At 44.6% G+C, this 20038-nt stretch overlaps 1 protein-coding gene across 3 annotated transcripts in view; it reads left to right on the forward strand.

Annotated features, from left to right (window-relative positions):
- The window catches only part of tara (SERTA domain-containing protein 2 taranis), a 103266-nt gene that overhangs the window by 70340 nt on the left and 12888 nt on the right, over positions 1–20038 (forward strand). For 2 of the 3 annotated variants that reach the window (XM_089075276.1, XM_011646178.2), the window contains one exon: positions 8874–8912. The exons of the other annotated variant lie outside the window; for it this stretch is intronic. In XM_089075276.1, coding sequence (XP_088931402.1) covers positions 8874–8912 — 39 coding nt within the window. The remainder of the gene's footprint in view (positions 1–8873; positions 8913–20038) is intronic. 3 annotated transcript variants of the gene reach the window in all.

The following is a 20038-nucleotide window of genomic DNA, read 5'->3' on the forward strand; positions in this document are numbered from 1 at the left end:
GTGCGGGGGTGGCGCGCGTATCTGTATGTGTGCCTGCGTAGGCGCGCGCGCGCGCACTCGCGAATGCGGATCGGCCGGGTGGAGGGTTAATAGGACGTTGGCGCCACGACGGCGGCTCCGGGAAGCACGGCCACGTGCGCCCGCTATCGAACGGCCGCCATCCCCCGATCCACCCTACTCACCCTACCCATCCTCAGCCCCGTCATTCCCCCGTGTCACCTATCGCCGCCACCCCCTCGACTCCCTTCCCACTCTCATCCCCGGCCACCTTGCTTCATCTCACCCTCTCACCCCCGTTTATCCCCGCATCCCCCGACATCGTGAGCGCGCGCGCGCGCGCGCGCGTATACACACATAATGTACATACACACATGTACATCCGCCTCACCGTCTCTACTACCACCATCGTCGACACTATCACTACCACCAACCACCCCACCACGCCCCTAACCCTTATACGCGCCGCGCTAAACTATGGCGCGTATATATAGGTACGTATCGTTATGTACATCTATGTACATAGACGTGGCGTATATATGCGCCGTGTTCGCGTATACCCGCGGCTCTCTCCCGTACACAGCTGTATCTCAGAATGAGCTGGATATATCGCGCGCGCGAGAGAAGTCGCTGAACACGAGGTATACAGTTTATGCCATTACCGACGCCCCGCCGAATTTCGGGGCTCTTTCCGAGCAGCGACACACGTAACGCGCGCAGCCTCTCGGAGAGAGAGAGAGAGAGAGACGATCGGCCGCGCTTCGTTTCGACGACGACAACGGGCGACGATGACGACCGACTTCGTCTCTCGCGCGCGCGTTACGTCAATTTTCATTTAGCGACATTTTCGTTCGGTCATCGAACGCACGTAAACTCGAATGGCAAATCGTTTGTTCGCGGAATGTAATTATTCAGCGACATTTTCCATTCTTAGATCTCGGATAATGAATGTTGCGGGAACGCGACGGACAACAGACACTGGTAAATTATGCCGCAAGAAATCGTTAGCAGTCGATGTAAACTTTGCTTAAAATATTAATGAAGAGTATATTCCGACATTAGTGTTTTAGAGTTAACCCTTAACTATTATAACTTGACTTGATTAACATAAGTTAATGTAACTATGCTGGGTGAACGGCTTCTAATAACATCGTTATGTTTTAGATTGTTTCTAGTATGTTTTAGTTGAATTAAATTTCAGTTTAAACATTCGCTCACGCCGAACGAATGTAAATTCTCCCTGGCAATAATTTCCACTCTTTTTATTTTAGACTGTACGTATCACATATGGTGCCGATTCCTGTTAATTAGTATCATTCAAAGTTGTAATAAAAAGTATACATTTCAATTTGATTTTGACCGAAACATCTGAATGGATGGAAATCCGTCGCGATAATCGTTGTCATGTAATTATCTACAAATGCATTGTATTCGAAGACGCCACATGGTTCATTCACATTGCACAGTTATTTCGCTCGCATATATAGTGGTCGTAATGTTCGTAATTATGATCGCGCGTAAAGTCTGTGCGTCTTTATCTAAAACCCGATTGCATTAACTCGATTATCTCAACATAAAACGTAAACGTAAATGCGACAGATTCGAGTGTTGGCCCCGAGAAAGATGCGCCGAGAACGCATTCAACGTTTCCAGTTCTCCACGAACACGGAGCATGCGGCGTCTTCTTCATCGAGCGAGAGAGATAGTCATATATTTGAGCAAGTGCACGCCTGACAAAACCTTCGCCCGTTCATTGGTTCCGACTTGGCCCACGGCTTAATACGATTCACATAGTTCGCAGCTCGACGGCTCGTTCCCTCAGCGATAAATACGTATGCCGAGCTAAGTTCGAGGTAACTAGGAAGGAGAAAAGGAAGTAATCCTTCGAAATTGGGACTTGTCTAATTAGGGGGTATAGACATGAAAATTTTGCTCCGAGTAATCATCTTGGGGTAATAAACCGGTATTCAAGTTTATCCCAAGTTAAATCTCCATGGGCCTCCAGACCACCAATGACCTCTCTTCCTTTTCGTCGAAAAAACTCGATATTCATCGATAGCCATCTTCATCGTCAAACCTGACGTTTACTATCGAGAATTGATCTCAGAAGCTCTTACTTTTAAAGGGACATCTACTGACCTCGCTCTTCGCCTAGCGAGGTATTCGTGTGTGTCCACTTGCTACATCCACTATTAAAAGTTGTTCCCGCAGAATAAAGTTCTCTCGACCGAATACCCATCAATAATTACTCGCATTCATGTGTCCGCTAACTCGTAACTGTCGCTCTCTCGGGGGACAAAACTCTCGAGTGTGCGTCGAGCCGAAGAACAACACGGAAGCGTAACCGCGAGAATAAGCTCGCGATCTCTGTACTCGCGAGTACGTCATGTAACTCGTTATTCGGAAAAGCAGTTTTATTCTTTTCTTTTTCTTCCCTTCCCTTCCCTTCGTTCGCGTCAACGGCGAACGTATCATCAACTCTCTCGTTTGCGCGCCGGGGTGAAATGGAAAGAGATAGCGGCGCGGGAGGAGATGAAGAAGGATGCGTGTACGTGAGTGAAAGAAATAAAGAAGCGTGGATTGCGAGTGATGGGGGTGGGCGTTGGGGGCACGCAAGAACTCAACTCAGGAAAGTGACGAAGGGGTTACACGGGAGAGAGAACGCCTACGGTCGGCTGAAACTGCCAACTAACGAGTAACAATCCCGCGGTTATTTGCTTAATGGCGCTTACTGTTGTTGGTCTCCGCGGTGGCTAGAGGTGGCCGTCTCTAATTGCCTACACGAACCTCGAATCGGTAATAATAATTATCCGTTGGATAGCCGCATTACGTTACGATAGCCTCCTCACGAGAATCTCGTCGATCTTTCCTGCCTAAATATTTTCGTGGAAGATGGGGGTGAGAAACGTACGTAATGAGACGTCCATCCGACAGTTTCTTCTCTCGAGAATTATTGCCAATAGTGATAGAGTAATTTTTAAATCGATGCTTGTTCGAAAGATGATAGCAAGCATTGCGTACTATCGTGCAAACATCAGTAGCTGGTACAGAGTCTATTTAGTTACGCCAAAATTTTAACGAATAATATTCACAGTAATATTGATCTGGGAAAAGGTCTTGTTATATTTTCGACAAGGTATCGAGAATGATGGGACGTTTTTTTATCTTTATCTTCGTCGCAATGACGATGTTACGTAACAGAAATTTAGATGTTAATGAATCATAGTTCATTTTTATGCTTATATGGGTATTAAGTGAAATGACGTTCAATAACGTTGATTAAATTCCGGACGCTATATCATGGTAGAATCACATGAAAAGTTTTAACGTAATATTACTAGCGGTGGTACAGAATTTATTTCTAACGTTCCCTTAAAATAACCGCCAACGCGAAATGGAACACAGTCTACCTCCGCGCGTATACGTCCGAGGAAAATAACGTTCGTCAGAATTCCGAGAAAATATCACGCGCAGCTCTGATATAACGCTGATATAAAAGGTCAGATTTAATGCGTATCCCTAAACCTAAAGTCACAACTGAAGCATGACATTTCAGGACTAGTTATTTTTCGCGTAATAAGTACGCCTTTCTGCCCCCCCCTCTCTCTCTCTCTCTCTCTCTCTCTCTCTCTCTCTCTCTCTCTCTCTCTCTCTCTCTCCCTTTCTCTTTTTTTTTCCGATGTTTTTGTGCTGCACGAAATTATTTTCGCTAGGTAGACGTTCATCATCGCGCCGGCACGAATTTGCAAATTTTCCATAGCTGCTCTTCAACGGGATTCGTTTTGCCCCGATTCTACTACGGGCGACTTTTCCCATACACCTGCGCATTTACCACCGCGCACCTCCCCATCCTCCCGTCCCACCTCCGCTTCCACGTCTATCCCCTCCTCTTGCTTCTCCACGCCTCCGTATAGTCTCTCGCCGACCTATCTCCTCGCTACGGCAATTTCAAAAAAGTGCATTTTTCAAAAAACCATAAGACTAAACTTCTCCTAACTGTACTCCTCCTCGGACGAGACGGAGAAAATCTATACGCTGGATGGAAACTGGGCGCGGAGCATTCTATGGTTCGATTCAGAAAATGTTCACGCCTTTCCTTATAAATATGCATCTAGTCGCTGGTATTAATTTTTGCAACGACTTCGAATAATCCTCAAATCTTCTGCATTATTGCAAGTCTCAAGCATACATCATCGAGATAGCGATCGCGAAGGTGGGACGAAGCGAGATAGATGCCCGTCTTTCACTTCATTTTCACGAGGGAAGATGATTTACATTCGACTCGGATGAATTTTCGGACCGACGCTTTTCGTCCCGTGATCGTGTAATTTCGGTTCGCAGGAGAGAGAATTCGGTTCGAGCTCGCCCGCTCATCCGACTCGGCAAAAGCTTTCGACGATAGCGTATGGAGCAGCCTGTACGCAGAAGCGCGTGTAGTAGTGGGGAGCGTGGGCGAGCGGGAGGACGCGCGGCAGGGGGAGAGACAACGCGCGGTGTGCGCGCTGTGTTCGCTGCTTGCGAGCGAGCGACGGCCGCGGAGCGGCGAACGGGAGGGAGCGCGATAGCGAGAGAAGGACGTTGAGCGCTTAGTCGGACAAGGAGGGAAGGCATTACTCGTGCATGGGGCGTTACCACGGAAACCCCTATTCGTTCTCCATCCCTTCGCTCGTCAGGCAACGCGAGAGAACGAGGGAATGAGAAGGAGAGGGGGGGGGGTAGAGAGGGAGACGGTGACAGAAATAGAGAGACCGAAAGGACGACCGACAGAGAAAAAGGACGAAGCGCGCGCGAGAGAGAGGGAAGCGGAGTTGGTCGCACAAGTTGGTGGGAGAAGGAGAGAATGAGAAAGAAAGAGGGACAGGAAAGCCAGAGAGAGAGAGAGAGAGAGAGAGAAGGAAAGAGCGAACGATATAGCTTGACGAAGGGTAAGAGCGAGAGAAACGACAGCATGATATCGAGAGGGGAGTGATGAACGGAGCGAACGAGAACGGGATGGAGAGCGAGAAAGCGCATGTTGGAGGAAGATAGCCGGCAAATGCGGAGCCGCCAGTGCAATCAACCCGTTGCCCACTCGCGAGGGTAAAACTATCCCGAAGTCAGACGAGGATACGTATATTGCGGAGGGAGCCGCGCGTTATTGTGTATATATGTATATATATGAATACACGCATGTATTTTATATATATATATATTATATATAAAAAATATATATAAAATATATACATATGTATAAATACGAATGCATGTACACATGTACATATGTACGTATATACGTGGTGGGTCGTCGAGTAAGTAGGAGATAGAGAGAGGGAACGAGCGCGGAGAGCGAGATAGAGACAGAGGATAAAGAGAAACGAGTGCCCGGAGTGGAAAAAAGACCAGGCGAAATTACAAGATTAGATGCCTGCTACCTGTAACGAGACTCCGCCGATAAAGCAGCGCTCTGCGTTAAAGATGCGAGGGCATCATTCACGTGTGCTTTTTTAATTCGATCCGCGCTCCCAATCGCGCGAATCATCCTTGACGAGGACTGTCGACTCGCGCGAGACGCGGATAATCTCGAAATGCACAGACATGAAGATTCCGCTCTGAGAAAGATAAGTCCAATGAATTATTCGCCTTGTAGTAACAAACGGCGGAGGGATGGAAAGAGGGGAAACAGGGTCATCGTCCATCCACCGTCCACGTTAAACCCATTTCGGTGTCGTAATTGTGAAAACTTTGTTCCTCCTGTAGCGTTACAAAACTCGCATTTTATATAACACCCTGCACACCGGAGAATATCATCGACATTTCTCTCGCATGGTATCTCGAGCTACGCCCGAGTGGATGAACAGCTCGAAGTCGCTTTATGAAAAAGTCACCTTCCGATAGATCTCTGCAGAATCCGCAGAATGTTCTCAGAATTAATTATGTACGTACTATAATTAACTTTTTCGACAGAAGTTTTTTTTGAATAAAATGTTACAGCATCGACGTGTCGAATAATTTTCAGTCGAGTAACATGCTATATTACCAAGAATTTATTTTGATATTGATATTGATTTTGTAGAATCTATCCTGTACTATTAATGCTAATTCTGTAAAAATTTTATAGACGATCACTTTCGATCAAATCGATTGAGAAATTCATAGATGAAGATATGATAATTTCGAGATGATCCAATATATTTTTACATAATCAAAAATTTTATGTCATTTTAAACAATTATGCGTGAAAATTAATACGCATTAAAATTTTTACCTATTTATATCCCTATTTCATCAAACGCATATCGTATGCAACATATATGGATATGATGTTAAACTCATGCGCGAGGGTGTCAGAGCTTTCGTTCCTCGTGGCTGTTGCTGGTAAGGCGCAGTTGCTCTATTCTCTTGAAACCAGTTTTCCTCCACATGACCGTCGGAGAAGGACAGACAGAGAGAACGACAAAGAGAGAGAGAAGAGAGAGAGAGAGAGGGAGAGAGAGAGAGAGAGAGAGAGAGAGAGAGAGAGAGAGAGAGAGAGAGAGAGAGAGAGAGAGAGAGAGAGAGAGAGAGAGAGAGAGAGAGAGAGAGAGAGAGAGAGAGAGAGAGAGAGAGAGAGACTAAGATGGCACGAGAAAGAGATAGAAGTGAGCGCGCGAGTGAAGAGAAAGAAGAGAAAAATAAAGAAAGAGAGAGAGAAAAGAGATAAATATATATATATATATATATATATATGTGTGTGTGTGTGTGTGTGTATATTATATACATGTGCACACGTGTGTATATGTGTGCCCGCATGCACGCACACGTTCCTGCGGGAGCGTAAGTGCGTGCACACACGTACACACGTAGGCGCATGTGTTTCTCGCTACATGCACGTCAGCTAAACTAGAAAGTTGCTCCGACCGACGTCGCCGGTCGAAGAAACGCTGCTCGAGCTAGAGCTACCTTTCGAATTTCAACCGCGAATATTTTCTACATATAAACGCCGCTCGCCGCGTTGCGCCGCGCCGGACATGCGCGTCCCGGTGAACTGCAAAATTCGATCGGCGCGCGCGCTCTCCGCACAACTCCGATTCTCTCTCTTGCCGGCCGCGCGGGCACTAGCCCATACGTATAAAACAACGCGCGGACGATCGAACGCAGCGTTTTCGAAAGCCCCCCGTGTTATCCGCTCCGTCCGCGTTCGGCTCTCTCGCGAGCGCCGCGGCGAGAGCTCCGCCACGGATCGGTAGGTGCGATCGATCGAGCGTATATTTGGTCGGAAGCCAAACGATGCGCCGCCACACACATATACACCATCGCGTATACATAATATACCATTGCTACACGTTACACGCCGTATATAATGTACGAAGGGTTCAGTTACGCTTTAATATTTTATATACCGCGCGCTGCTTCTCGTCTAAAAGCGTTACGATTGTAATTGGAGCCGAAGCTCGACTTCGAAGCGTCGGAGAAATTGTAAAATTGTTCCCGCACATAAGGGGAGAAGAGGAACGCGTTTCTCATCCTTTTCGATTCAAAATCTTCCTCCCCCCTGCCCCCTGCTCCCTCATATCAAACGAGCGCCGCGTGACTCGCGGAAGCGAACGTCAGTATTAACGGTATCTCTTCTCTCTTTTTGTTTTTTTTTTTTTTCCTTTCTTTTCCTTCTCTTTTTCGAGCCGTTTTCATAGACCAAAATTTTACACCATGGACCATCTACGCGTCGTTGCTCTACGGTGCATTCCTGGTGGATTAAGAGGAAGCGCGCGAATCCGCCACCCTGGTTGCCTACGTCATTGAAACCTGGTCGCACGGCAACCCTCGGGTTCTCGCCGAGTAGAAAGTCTGCCGGTAGAAATATTTCGTTCTACGTCGAGGCAACGGCGGCTTCCCGCCGTGGCGTGGCGAGGTGCGGCGCGGCGGGCGCGGTGCGGTACGGCGGGGCAAGGCGAGGCGAGGCAAGACGAGCTGAAGCGAGCCGAGGCGAGGCGAGACGAAGCGAGGTGAGGTGAGGTGTGGTGTGGTGTGGTGAGGTGAGGTGAGGTGAGGTGAGGTGAGGTGAGGTGAGGTGTAGTGTGGTGTGGTGCGGTGAGGTGAGGTGAGGTGAGGTGAGGTGAGGTGAGGTGAGATGAGGTGAGGTGAGGTGAGGTGAGGTGAGGTGAGGTGAGGCGAGGCGAGGCGAGGCGAGGCGAGGCCTCGGAGCGTGGGTATCAGCACGGAACCGAGTCTACAACGCATTAGCGCGGCGTTGTCACGTTTCGAGGTTCTCTCTTTCTCTCTCTCTTTCTATCTCTCTCTTTCTTTCTTTTTCTTCTTCTTTGTCGCCTCTCTCCGTCTCTCCTTGGCCGCTCGTTCCTTTCCCTCCCCCGCCGTCCTCCTCACCGACGCCTCGCAGACCGACTCGTTCTTTCTCTCCGACGTTTCTCGCTGCTGCGCCGCACCGCACCGCACCGCACCGCGCCACGCCGCGCCACGCCGCGCGACGTTGCTGACTCGACTGTGGCGGGAAAACTGGCTCTTCAAACGGATTTTCCCGCGACGGGCACATACGACCCGAGAGTTTCTCGGCTAACTCTATCCTGCTGCTGTTGTATGCCACTCGTGGCCTGGCTATCGGTATTACAGGCGTTTGACGAACATTATCGACCGTCATTAACTTCGCGTCGCGTTGGATTGCTTCGATTTTTTTTAGCAGGGATTTCTCCGAGGTTTTTCGAAAAAAATGTTTGCGTGAACAATAGTAATAGCGGCGACCACATTCGCGGAGAAAGCGGTAGACGCATCCGTTGCATACACGGCACATTTAAAGATCCTATGAATCATTGTTTATCTCCATATTTTTAACTTTCCTATTGTATATAAATAACATTTTGTAAATCTACTCGTAACTTACAAGTCTTTCTTCTTTCTGTTTTCAGCATAAAACTAATGAAAGGGAAGATGTTTTGGGCCTAAAGGTAAGAGAATTTCATAATTAATGAACTCATTCTCATTCGTTAAATTTGCTAAGTTTCTTATTTATTGAGTTTCGCTCGGAAATTCCATTGATAAACGCGCGTGCGATTAAAATTGAAAAGAGTGAGCAGTAATAGGATGAATCATTATTTATTAGGCGTCCTGGCACAGAATCCCCTCAAGCACAAGATAGGTCACAAGATAATTAACAAAAAAACATGGATAATTAATAGAGAATAAAAATATTATGAAAAATAAAAGAGAGAAAAAATGTGTACATATATATATAGATGTAGATTTGGGACATTCCAATAAAAGACCATGTCTATTGTATTGTCTTTTGTGTCACGCGTGATGCCGGTAGCCCTGAATGTGTGCGGCAAATGGAAAGCTAATGACCGGAAATAAGAGTACATCAGGCAGATCGATCTGTAGTGAATTTTCCAAATATACCGCGAGATATATTTCCGCTTCCTCCTGTAATGTAAATGCAATTTGGAAGAAATTATTCTTCACAATTTTCATCCACCGCGGCCAATCATTTTTGTTTGGCTCCATATTGCGAATGTTAATCCTGTGATTACAGATACCATTACTATTTACCGTAGAAATCAATCGCATCGATTGTTCGATGGGTTAATTAAGACAATCGCAAAACAAAGTAATCGATATATGCAACACACATATTTTATATATTGCATCATCTCGAATATTCAAAAGTCCTCGTCGACGTCTATCGATTGATAGTCAGATTATAATTAGCGTGTAAAATAATAATATCTGCTTCTGTACACTCAAATTTGCAATCTGAAATTATCGCTAAATAGCAGCATTAATTCGCTACTTTATAGCGGCAAAATATTTTATTTCTGAGAGGTAGATTTTTCTCCTGAAAGCAAATATACGAGACGCAACATTTTTTAGGAAAAAAAAAACAGGCTCTATCTCGTCCTATCTTCGTGCTTTCTAAGCTCTGTTCGCGTCTTCGAGAAGCCTCGAACGTCCGACTGGCGTCCTGTGACTTTGGAAATAGAAAGTCACTTTGAAAATAGGCTCCGAAAATATGCGCGCCTGGCGAACCCTCCCGTCGTCTCGGTTAAGAAGAAGAAGAAGAAAGAGGAGGAGAAGGAAAAGAGGAAGACGCTGAAGAAGAAGAAGGAGAAGGAGGACCGCGATGAGGAAGAACGAGGAAGAACGATGAGGAGACGAGAGGAGCGCGGGAAGTAGACGTGGTTTTAGACTACGGACTCGGCGCGTCGGCGTCGAGTTAAAAATAACAGTAACAACGACGGAGCCAGTCCTCGTCGTCATCATCGTCGTCGCCATCGCCACCGTCGCCGCCATCGTCGTCGTCGCCGCCATCGTCGTCGTCGTCGTCGTCGTCGTCGCCCTCGTTGTCGACTACACAGTCCACATCGCGTTTACCGCTGTTGCCGTTGGTTCGTATCTTCCTTCGCTGAGCTGGACGGCGATATCGATGACGCTACCACATCGTTGCGACATAGCCTTGAGCATGGCTGTGCGTCGCGCCGAAGAAGTCTAGGCGCGGAGCCGCGCCGTTTCGACTTTTTTCTTTCACAGGAATTTTAATGTGTATCCGCCGAGGTGGCGGGATTTTTATCCATTTCTATGATTTGTTCTTTTTTTTTTCTTTTTTTTTTGTCCGCACGCTTGGCGAACGACGCGGCTTATAATCATTTTGGTCAGAGTCTCCCGGCCGTTGGTTACACGCGGAAATCTCGCGTGTTTGTCAGGACGAATTTATAAATCTCGTTGACGAATTGTCACGTTCCCGTCCCGCGAGAAACTTTCGCGCCGGTAAAACATGCCGGACAAATTTGTCGGCCGGTGACCATGCTTTTTGCGAAACAGAAATTATTTAGCTCGCACTTCTCTCCACGCGAGTTGATGTATTTGTAGACTTTCGGGGCGTAAACTTGACGGACGAGACCTGTCGCGGGATCTCTTCTATCATCGCGACAGCCGTTTGCTTGTTATTATTGTGTTCGTGAAAAGGACACATGTCAAGTTTGATCATTTATAGTATTTGCGGTTATATATTTATACTGTGTTTGCTACAAACGATATATTATCAAATTTCTTGAAACAGAAACTTGTCGGATCTCATTCACATATTCGTCCAATTCTCAATTTGTCAAGCACGAGAAATACAGGCTGTTCAAGTTTGTCAAAGTGCGTTATATTTTAATTCGAAAAACAAGGAAAAACTCCGTGTGAGAAACTGTCGCTTATCTTCGAATGGACAGACTGTTATGAATTAAATATTAACGTATTAGAAAGCGTAGGTACAACATAATACAGCAGAAATAGAATGTCGTGCGTAATACAGATAAATATCTCGTTACGCAATCTTTTGTTTGACCAGAAATATCTCAGATATTTATGATGAAATTCGAATTAACATTTTGACCATTTCAGTTTCAGTTTTTAATCATTGTCGATCAGATTGTCATATTTGAAAATTTATTCGAAGTCGTAGGCGCTTGAGTTTCACTCGCTGAGCTTGATGCGATGCACATGCGGAATGATGTTTCGGTCTCATCTGGGATGGGCCAGAAAGTATTAAGTAAGAATGCCGATATTATATCTATGAGAGTCACATATATTTGTGCCGAAGTATCATGAGTCGGGGCTCGAGAGGGGGGGCTCGAAATCTTGGCCGCGCGCGCGCGCGCGCGCGCGGGCGATCAACGGATTCTCTCTACGCGCAACGACGAGACGGATTTTATTTTCGTACCGCGGTAGCGTCCCGCGCGACCCCGATGCCACCGGCCCCGTCAGCAGGCATCCCCCTCCAGTATCTTGCTGCCCCAGCGCGCCGCGGCTGACACTCGTAAATCCAAAGCCGCGGCGTGCGATTGCCGCCGCGGATACTTCGGGATAATGCTTGGACGGTGTCGAACATCGCGTACGTGCCGAACGAACGAACGAACGAACGAAACGGACAGCCACGAATCCGCGAGTGTGTCCGTCCGTCGTCGGCGCCAGACTCGAATCGAGCATTGTTCTTTTTTTTTTTCTTGACGATTTCGCACAATTGTAACTTTATTGTCTTCTTTTAAAGTAAATACGCAGACATAAATATTTTAGATACCGTGATAAAAGAGCGATGCGTACCACATATTCTATCTTTCATCGTTTTAATTTATTTTTTTTTGCCTCTGTGATCGAAGAATAAGGCACCCGCCCGGTAAACGGATGATCCAGATTCGATTCTCGAAGAGTAATATTTTTCGAGTAATATTTTTCGCAATAAGAAATTTTCAAAAGGGAAGCGGAGAAGGGGGGGGGGAGGGTAATCGATTTTCATAAATTTGATCATCGATTTACTAAAGGCTTTAAACTGCCATGATTTTTCATGATTTGCAATATATCGTGCAATATTTCGAATTTGTAGATATTTAAATTTAATGATAAAAGATTAGACTTCTAAGATCTAGTCCATCGAGTGATGCCCTCTCTGATTTTTTTTTTTTTTTTCCATTATTATATAAGGATCGCACATCGTAAAAGGACATATGATAAAGAGCAGGGATAGTGGATTTGTGGATATTAAATGGCGTTTAATGCGAGAGCGCGCGGCGCTTTGATAATTGCGAAGGCGCGCCATTTTGAGCGTGCGATTTCGAGCGTCGCACGCTCGCTTGCGCGGCATACCGGACGCTCTCGGCTAGGAATAGTCGAGACAGGATACGGGAACAGTTACCAACGCGCGTCAGGGCCAACGTTGCTCGGAGCGATCGGGCAAGGACGGTACCGCTACCGGCAGAGATCTTCAATTGCTCTCCTCCCGCAGGAATTTATGAAACCTGGCACCACCCCGCAGGAACTTCCGCTGACACGCGCGACTCTCTCTCTCTCTCGTTTGCGGATCGTCCTCGGGAAAAGCGAGAAAATAATACATGGCGAGTCGTTCGCTCGGAACGAATGCGATATCTATCGACGCGAGATTTGCAAGAGAAAGACACGCGTCGCACTCTTCCGCTCGATTCTTTTTCTCTTTGAATTCGAAACTTTTTTTCTTTCTCTCTCTCTCTCTCTCTCTCTCTCTCTCTTTTTAACGAATATTCGTTCGCGCGATGCGTTGCCTTTCTTCTGTTCGACAGAAAGATATTCTGATAACTAATAGCTGAATAAAGATTCGATTAAAGTCCACTTAAAAGTAAATGAAAACTGACTTGTTCGCATCTGTTCATTGATAATTTCGGATACAGTGCGATTAGCCATGATCGGAGCCTTGTATCGACGGCCACGTCGATGACTCCTCTCTCTCTCTCTCTCTCTCTCTCTCTCTCTCTCTCTCTCTCTCTCTCTCTCTCTCTCTCTCTCTCTCTCTCTCTCTCTCTCTCTCTCTCTCTCTGTCTGTCTTCCGACAAATAGGGAAATTCTCATTTTCACAGTTAATATTCGTCCGTTCCAAATATTGGCGACGCGGGCACGATCGATCCGGGGAGTAAATAGACTCGCGAGATGTGCCTTGACGTGTCGACGGGATCGGCGAGCCGGCGATATAGGACGATACTCCTAGATACGAGCGAACGAGCGTACGGAGGTCGTTGAATCCCATTAAGCGGTACTCTCCGATCGTTTCGCTGCCGACCACCTGTACGCGTGTACATTTTTTTTTTTTCAACCGGTGTCTCCGCATCCGCATATCTCTCTCTCTCTCTCTCTCTCTCTCTCTCTCTCTTTCTTTCTCTCTCTATCGCAGCGTGCCTTGGTATCACACATCGGACGACGATGACGATGAGGAGCTGCTGGGAGCACCAGGACGAGAACGATTACACTCCTCATCGTCGTTCTCCTCATCGGCCCAACGCCGTCATCGTCGGTGAATATCGTGCCACGGCTAGAATATTGTATTCTCCTTTTCTCGTGTAGCTAATGCGGCCACACCTTTCACCAACACCCAACCCAGCAGGCTCTGCTTCGATACTAGCGTACTTAAAGCTAGGCTAGCTGGATGACTTGGCTTGCCGATCGTAGGAATAGCCAGGCGCGGTCGCTCGCTCGCTCGTTCGCTCGTTCGCTCGCTGCGACCGGGTGTACGACGACTATTCGCGCGCATCTCGAGAGTCGCCTAACAGTAAAGTCTCTCTCGCTTTGTTCCGTCGTCGAACGGCTCCGACAATCGGAGAGAGAGAGAGAGAGAGAGAGAGAGAGAGAGAGAGAGAGAGAGAGAGAGAGACCTCGTAGGATTTTCATTACGCTTCTCTCATCATTTACGGGACCCGCTTGCAACCGTCTCTCGAGGGGTTTTCGATATGCCGGTCCGATAACTTATGGATATATCATGTCTATTTTTATAATTTTTATATTACAATTATAAAGCTATGAAAAGCTTATAGATTATTCTGAGTCGCATATTTAAAAATAATACAAAATATTTTACCGACGGATTTAGAACCTAGATAAAAAAATTATTTAAATTAATAAATAGAAGTATGTTCTATTGAAAATGTAATTAAGAAGTAATGATAAACGTCTCAATTTTGTTATATAAGTACTTTTAGTATTGAAAATTATTTATGTAAAATTTCATTGCGTTGCAGACATTAGTTGTTTTAAAAATAAAAATAATTTAATTTTAAGTCTAGTTTAATCTCTACATTGAAACATTACATAAATTATCTTGAATATTTAAAAAAAAAAAGTATTTATATTAAATAATTGAGATTTTTTTCATTATTTTTTTAATCACATTTTTATTAAAATATTTATATTTAAATAATTTTTTATCTAGATTCTAAAACATCGTAAAATTTTTCGTATTACTTTTAAATGTAATTTAGAATAATTTATAATTTTTTCATTGTAAATAAAAGTGGATAAAATGACATCCTTAAAGTGCGACATATTTCTGTTTTTATATATACTGTTAGATTTAGAATTTGAAAGTAAGGCTTGAATGCATTCAAACACAATATACGATTAAACTACTCGAACAGTTCAATGTTAATATATTTGAATCCAGGCTTAAGTAATTCTTCAATTTCAGAAAAGAATCAGAATGACGAACTACTCAATGAATTTGTGAATCGCATGTCCAAAAATCTTGTTTTGAAAGTTTGAAACATTTAGTTAAGGAAAATATTACTCGTTGCAGATATATATAACTTTAATTCTTTGCTTTCTCACAATATATCACTCAACTTTACGATCTCTGAATTCAAAGACGAACTGTTCAGAGTTTAAAATTTTATATATATATATATATATATATATATATATATATATATATTTATTTATTATTCTATTTCCATTTATTTATTTAAAAATTTTATTATTATATCTAAAATAAATGTACAGTATAATCCAGGAACTGTAATTCGATTCGAAAAACCTAGTGAAAATGTTTCTGTGGATTTCTGCTGATTCTAAGAATTGCTGTCCTTCTGTCTCTTAAAGGTTTCGAAATTTCCGAGAGATTTACTGTTCTCTGAAGTTTCTAAAGGTTCGTTGTCTCTTTCTTTTCTACCGTATCCGTTTCCCTTTTTCCTCAAACTCTTTTCATTCGTTTTCTTATTTTCATTCGTCGTCTTTTTCACTTAAATATTTTTTTTTTCCTTTTGAGTTAAATAAAAAATACATCTCAATAATTAAGATAAATCGAACGTAATTAACAATATTCCAAATGATTCTGAACTTTTCTTAAATTACCTTTCCAATACATAAATTGTCTATAATAAAATATATTTTATATACCTTAACGATTTTATATTCTTGCGATAATAAAAGAATTATATACCTTGAAATATTTTGGGATCTAATTAGTTAATTAATGTAGTTACGTGACAAAGTGTGAAATGTCGTCAAAGCAATCAGGTAGCCGATCGTCCTGCGCAGTTTCTATTCGTTTTCGCAGGAGTGGCAGGCCTATTCGATACAGAAGGAGCTTTTTCCGCTGCCGCTTCGACGATTCGAACAAAAAGGGCCGAGGCCGTATTCTACGGGGACCCTTCGGCATAAAAGGCTCCAACCCTCATTCTCTCTCCCTTCGGGTAGTGTATACAGGGTCTACTACCCCGAATCCAAATCCGACCTGGTCCCGCAGCCTCCAATATAGCATATCTCAACCTTAGGGCCTCGTGTACCATTGTTCATACACTATTGCGCGGTGATCATTTCCATTATCTCACCCACGTGTTATTCATACAGAACATGTATTACCCAAAATACAAACAGCAACATTGTATTGTTTCATTGATCAGAAATTTCTGTAAGTTTCTCCCGCTCCCCCCCCCCTTCTCTTTCTTCGTTACATAAAGAATAATTAGAATATAGGTATATCGAGAACGAAAACACAATTAAATTAAATCGATGTTACACGTATTTGTTGCAAAATCGTCTAGAAGCCATCTTACCCAGAATTAATGTATCGCTGAACCTTTTGAAAAGCAGCTTATTTTTTCCAAATAACTTAGTCATCGGAATGTAACGCTTTTACTGCATTCTCACGAACGAGAGCTCGAATGAGAATCCCTGGGTTTTATTGTCGGCTCTTCACGGAACGTACCACACGATGCGCCCTTACGTCCGACCCTCGTCAAGGCAGCACAGCGTCGTGACCCAAGCACGACGATCCATCCATATTTCCTACCTGGGCCCAGGTATCCCGAACCGTACCCAGGCCCCACAAGTAGGTAAAAGGCATCGAGACAAATTTTTCCAGCACGCATCTTTTTCAAAATTTTTAAAGCTTTTACTTTTGTACGTGACTAGTACAAAAAAAAGAACTCCATTTAATTTATATTTGACAAAACGGCGTGATTAATGCGTATCAAACGTATTACTGTGAATACCAAAAAATTAAAGAAAAGAGAGAAAAGAAGAAATAATAGGTTTGATTGATCAAATATATTTCGCACATCTTAAAAAGAGATCACAAAAAAAGGTATCCAAAAAAATTAAGCCTAAAGTAGATTTAGTTTTCAAAAAAATTTCGTGCGATCGTAGTTAAATTTAATTTTACAAAGCGGAGTCTATATATATATATATATATATATATATATATATATACTCGAATTATTGCAATTTCACAATTAAATATTTTTAATTGTGAATATTTTTCCGTAATTTTTTATACTATTCCTTGGTAACGTCAAATATCGATACTATATTCAAATACTCTCTCTCTCTCTCTCTCTCTTTATCTCTCTCCTCTTCATTACCCAATCGCGAATATTTCCGTAATTCGGCAGATTCTTCGATCGTTGCATCGTCGATTCATCACTCTCGTAAGTAGAAAGTGTTCGCGTATGCGTAAACCAGACGCGTGTTCATTGTTGACCAACCGGCACCTGCTACGTCCACTTGTCCTTTTCCTTTTCTCTCTCTCTCTCTCTCTCTCTCTCTCTCCTTCTCTTTCTCTATCTCTCTTTCAAGTGTCCCATGGACATCGTAAACTTTATCCCGCGCGCCCACTCGTCAGACGCGAACAGGTTCCGCGCGCACACGCATTACCTCTCTCGTTTCGTTTCTCCCTTCCTTGCCCTTTTCTTCATTCTTTTCTCCCCTGCTTGTTTTGCTTTATCTTAGGTGTACTATTTTAACCCCGTCGTTCGCGTACAAAACAACTTGGGAAGAGAGATCCTCCTTCCTTCCATTTGTTATCCGTTCCAGTATTGGACAAAACAGGTGGAAATTCCACGATTAATTATTATTATTATTATATTTAACATTATCGTTATAATTTTAAATAAAATCTCATATCGTCCTATAATACGCGTGGAAGATGAATACAGTTAAAAATCAAGTAACTTTTATTCTCTGCTATAACATAAAGAAAGAGTGACTTGAAATCTATTAAAGAATTCGTGACTGAAAGAGCATTCTACATCTATAAAATACTTGGCATATCATTCGATATATCGAGTAGATACCCCCGCGAGATACTCCGCTTCACAGCTTTAGCGTGACCGATCGCACTATTCCATTCATAGACAGGTCCATCGATGAGTCTCTCTTCATCGAAATCGAAAATATTTGAAATAAAAACCTTCGCGCTTCGACGTGACGTCGGGTGACGGACGCCGAAGGGCGAACGAGGCGAGTCAGAGAGCTGGGTTCTCGGGGGAGGTTGGCGGGCCCGGGGGGAGTCCGCCGCGTCATATGCGCGTAAGCAGGAAGACGCCACGCTAAAAAAATCCGGCGCGAGGCAAAAAATGTATCGGAAAGGGAGAGTGGCGTGTATATACGTATCCCCACCGGCACTCCCACGCGTAAGGGGTGCCCGCCATTGCCCGACATATGGCCCCCTTTTTCAGCCGCCGCGTGCATCTCCGCTTTCCCATACGGCCAAGATACAACCACCCGCGTGTATGCGTGTATGCGTGCGTGCGTGCGTGCGTGCGTGCGTGCGTGCGCGCGTGCGTGCGTGCGCGCGTGCGTGCGTGCGCGCGTGCATACATGTGTACATGCGTGAGTGTGCACTGGGATGCCCGCACGGATGCATCCATCAAGCTGTTTGAATTCCCGATAGAACAAAGGGGAAGTTTACCCTAATACGAATTGCTTTCGATGAGCCCAGTTCATTTCTACTAAAAATATCAGGGATTATAATTATAATTATATCGGAATGTACTATTTTAGAAAATATAATCTTGAATATAAATTTATATACTACTTGACCTTTCGAATTTCTAATCTTTTTCCTCGATAAATTCGTATTCACACAAAGTATAATACTATTATATAATGCTATTTTCATGATACATCATGGTATGATAAGAAACGTTTATTTTTCACTGTTGATACGGGGGGGGGGGGGGGCGCGAAATTTTTTATGGTGTCGTAATTTACAAACAAGAATTTACTATGTCATTTTATCTTTCGCAGTTTAAATTTATTCGTCGCATGAGGTCTACCTTCGAAATGTTCTCGTTGTCGTCGAAACAAATTGAGACATCGCGAAGTACGGGGGATGCACGGAAACCTTTGACTCCTAGAACTGGCACGGACCAATTAACGACCTCTAGGGTGACGTTTTCCGTCGCTTTATTTCGAGAGGAGCGCGACGTCCTTTTTCCTTTATTTCCATCTCTCTCTTCTTCTATCGCCTTCCTTTTTGTTTTTCGTTTCTGTTCACCCTCGCCAGGGTCTCTCAATTTTCCATCCTCGAATTTTTCGTTTCCTCTTTCGCATACGTACGCTTCTTTTCCCTCTCATTCCTGATCCCCACTTAGTTCCCCGGTTTTCGGGGTAGGACCCTTCGTTCAGGACACCGCAGATGTCGCGCGCCCTTATAGATAATATCAGCGACGCTCAGTTTGATTTATCCAGGGGGATCCTTGATCGTCTTAGATTCGACATTATGTCATCGCGAAAAGAATAATAAAATCTATTTTATTTTTTCAATAAATTGAATTGTATACGCACAGTTTTATATACACACACACATAGTACATACATAATAACGATAAACGATACGAAATAAATCTAGTAAATATATAACACTACATCTTTAAACGTCTAGAAAAACTTGAAGTTTTCTACGTCAGCAACGTGTGCAACTTTAATTTCGTTACGTGAAAGGATCCTCGTCAGAGATCCTCCGAAAATGCTCCGCGTGTGCCTCTCTGGGATGAACGGATAATCAGGGGGACGCGCGTACGAATGAGAGACACTGGGAACCGGGGGAGCGCGCCGACCCTCCGTTTTCGGCGACCTTCCTTTATTCATCCCCTAATGTAGGCCCGACTGGCGCGTAGGCTCTCTCCTCGCCGCTTGGTATATAGGGTAGGGTATCTACCAGTCGGGAGGCATATATACGCGCGTTATGTACGTTACATAGCGCGCGCGAGGCAAGGGCGCGCGCGTACCTACGTGCGGGAGAGATCGCCTACGCGGCTTTCGTAGGTATCGCGCGGGGTGCCCCGGGGGTTGGCGGAGGAGTGAATGAGCGGGTCGACGTCGGCTATTGGATAGTTACCGTCGAGACGCATCGGAACAACCCCCCCGTGTACCTCGCCCCGTTCAGCAAGCCCTTCTGCGACCGCCGATTCGTACACGTGCCCGTCGTCCCTCGAGGGGTGAAACGTCGCAGACTCTTGCGCGCGTTTCGCGACCGATGACGTATCCCCGCGCCGTTTTTCGACGCGTGTCACCG

The sequence above is a fragment of the Pogonomyrmex barbatus genome, unplaced genomic scaffold (assembly GCF_055798465.1).
Source record: "Pogonomyrmex barbatus isolate J1 unplaced genomic scaffold, ASM5579846v1 scaffold18, whole genome shotgun sequence".
NCBI classification, from domain to species: Eukaryota; Metazoa; Arthropoda; class Insecta; order Hymenoptera; family Formicidae; genus Pogonomyrmex; species Pogonomyrmex barbatus.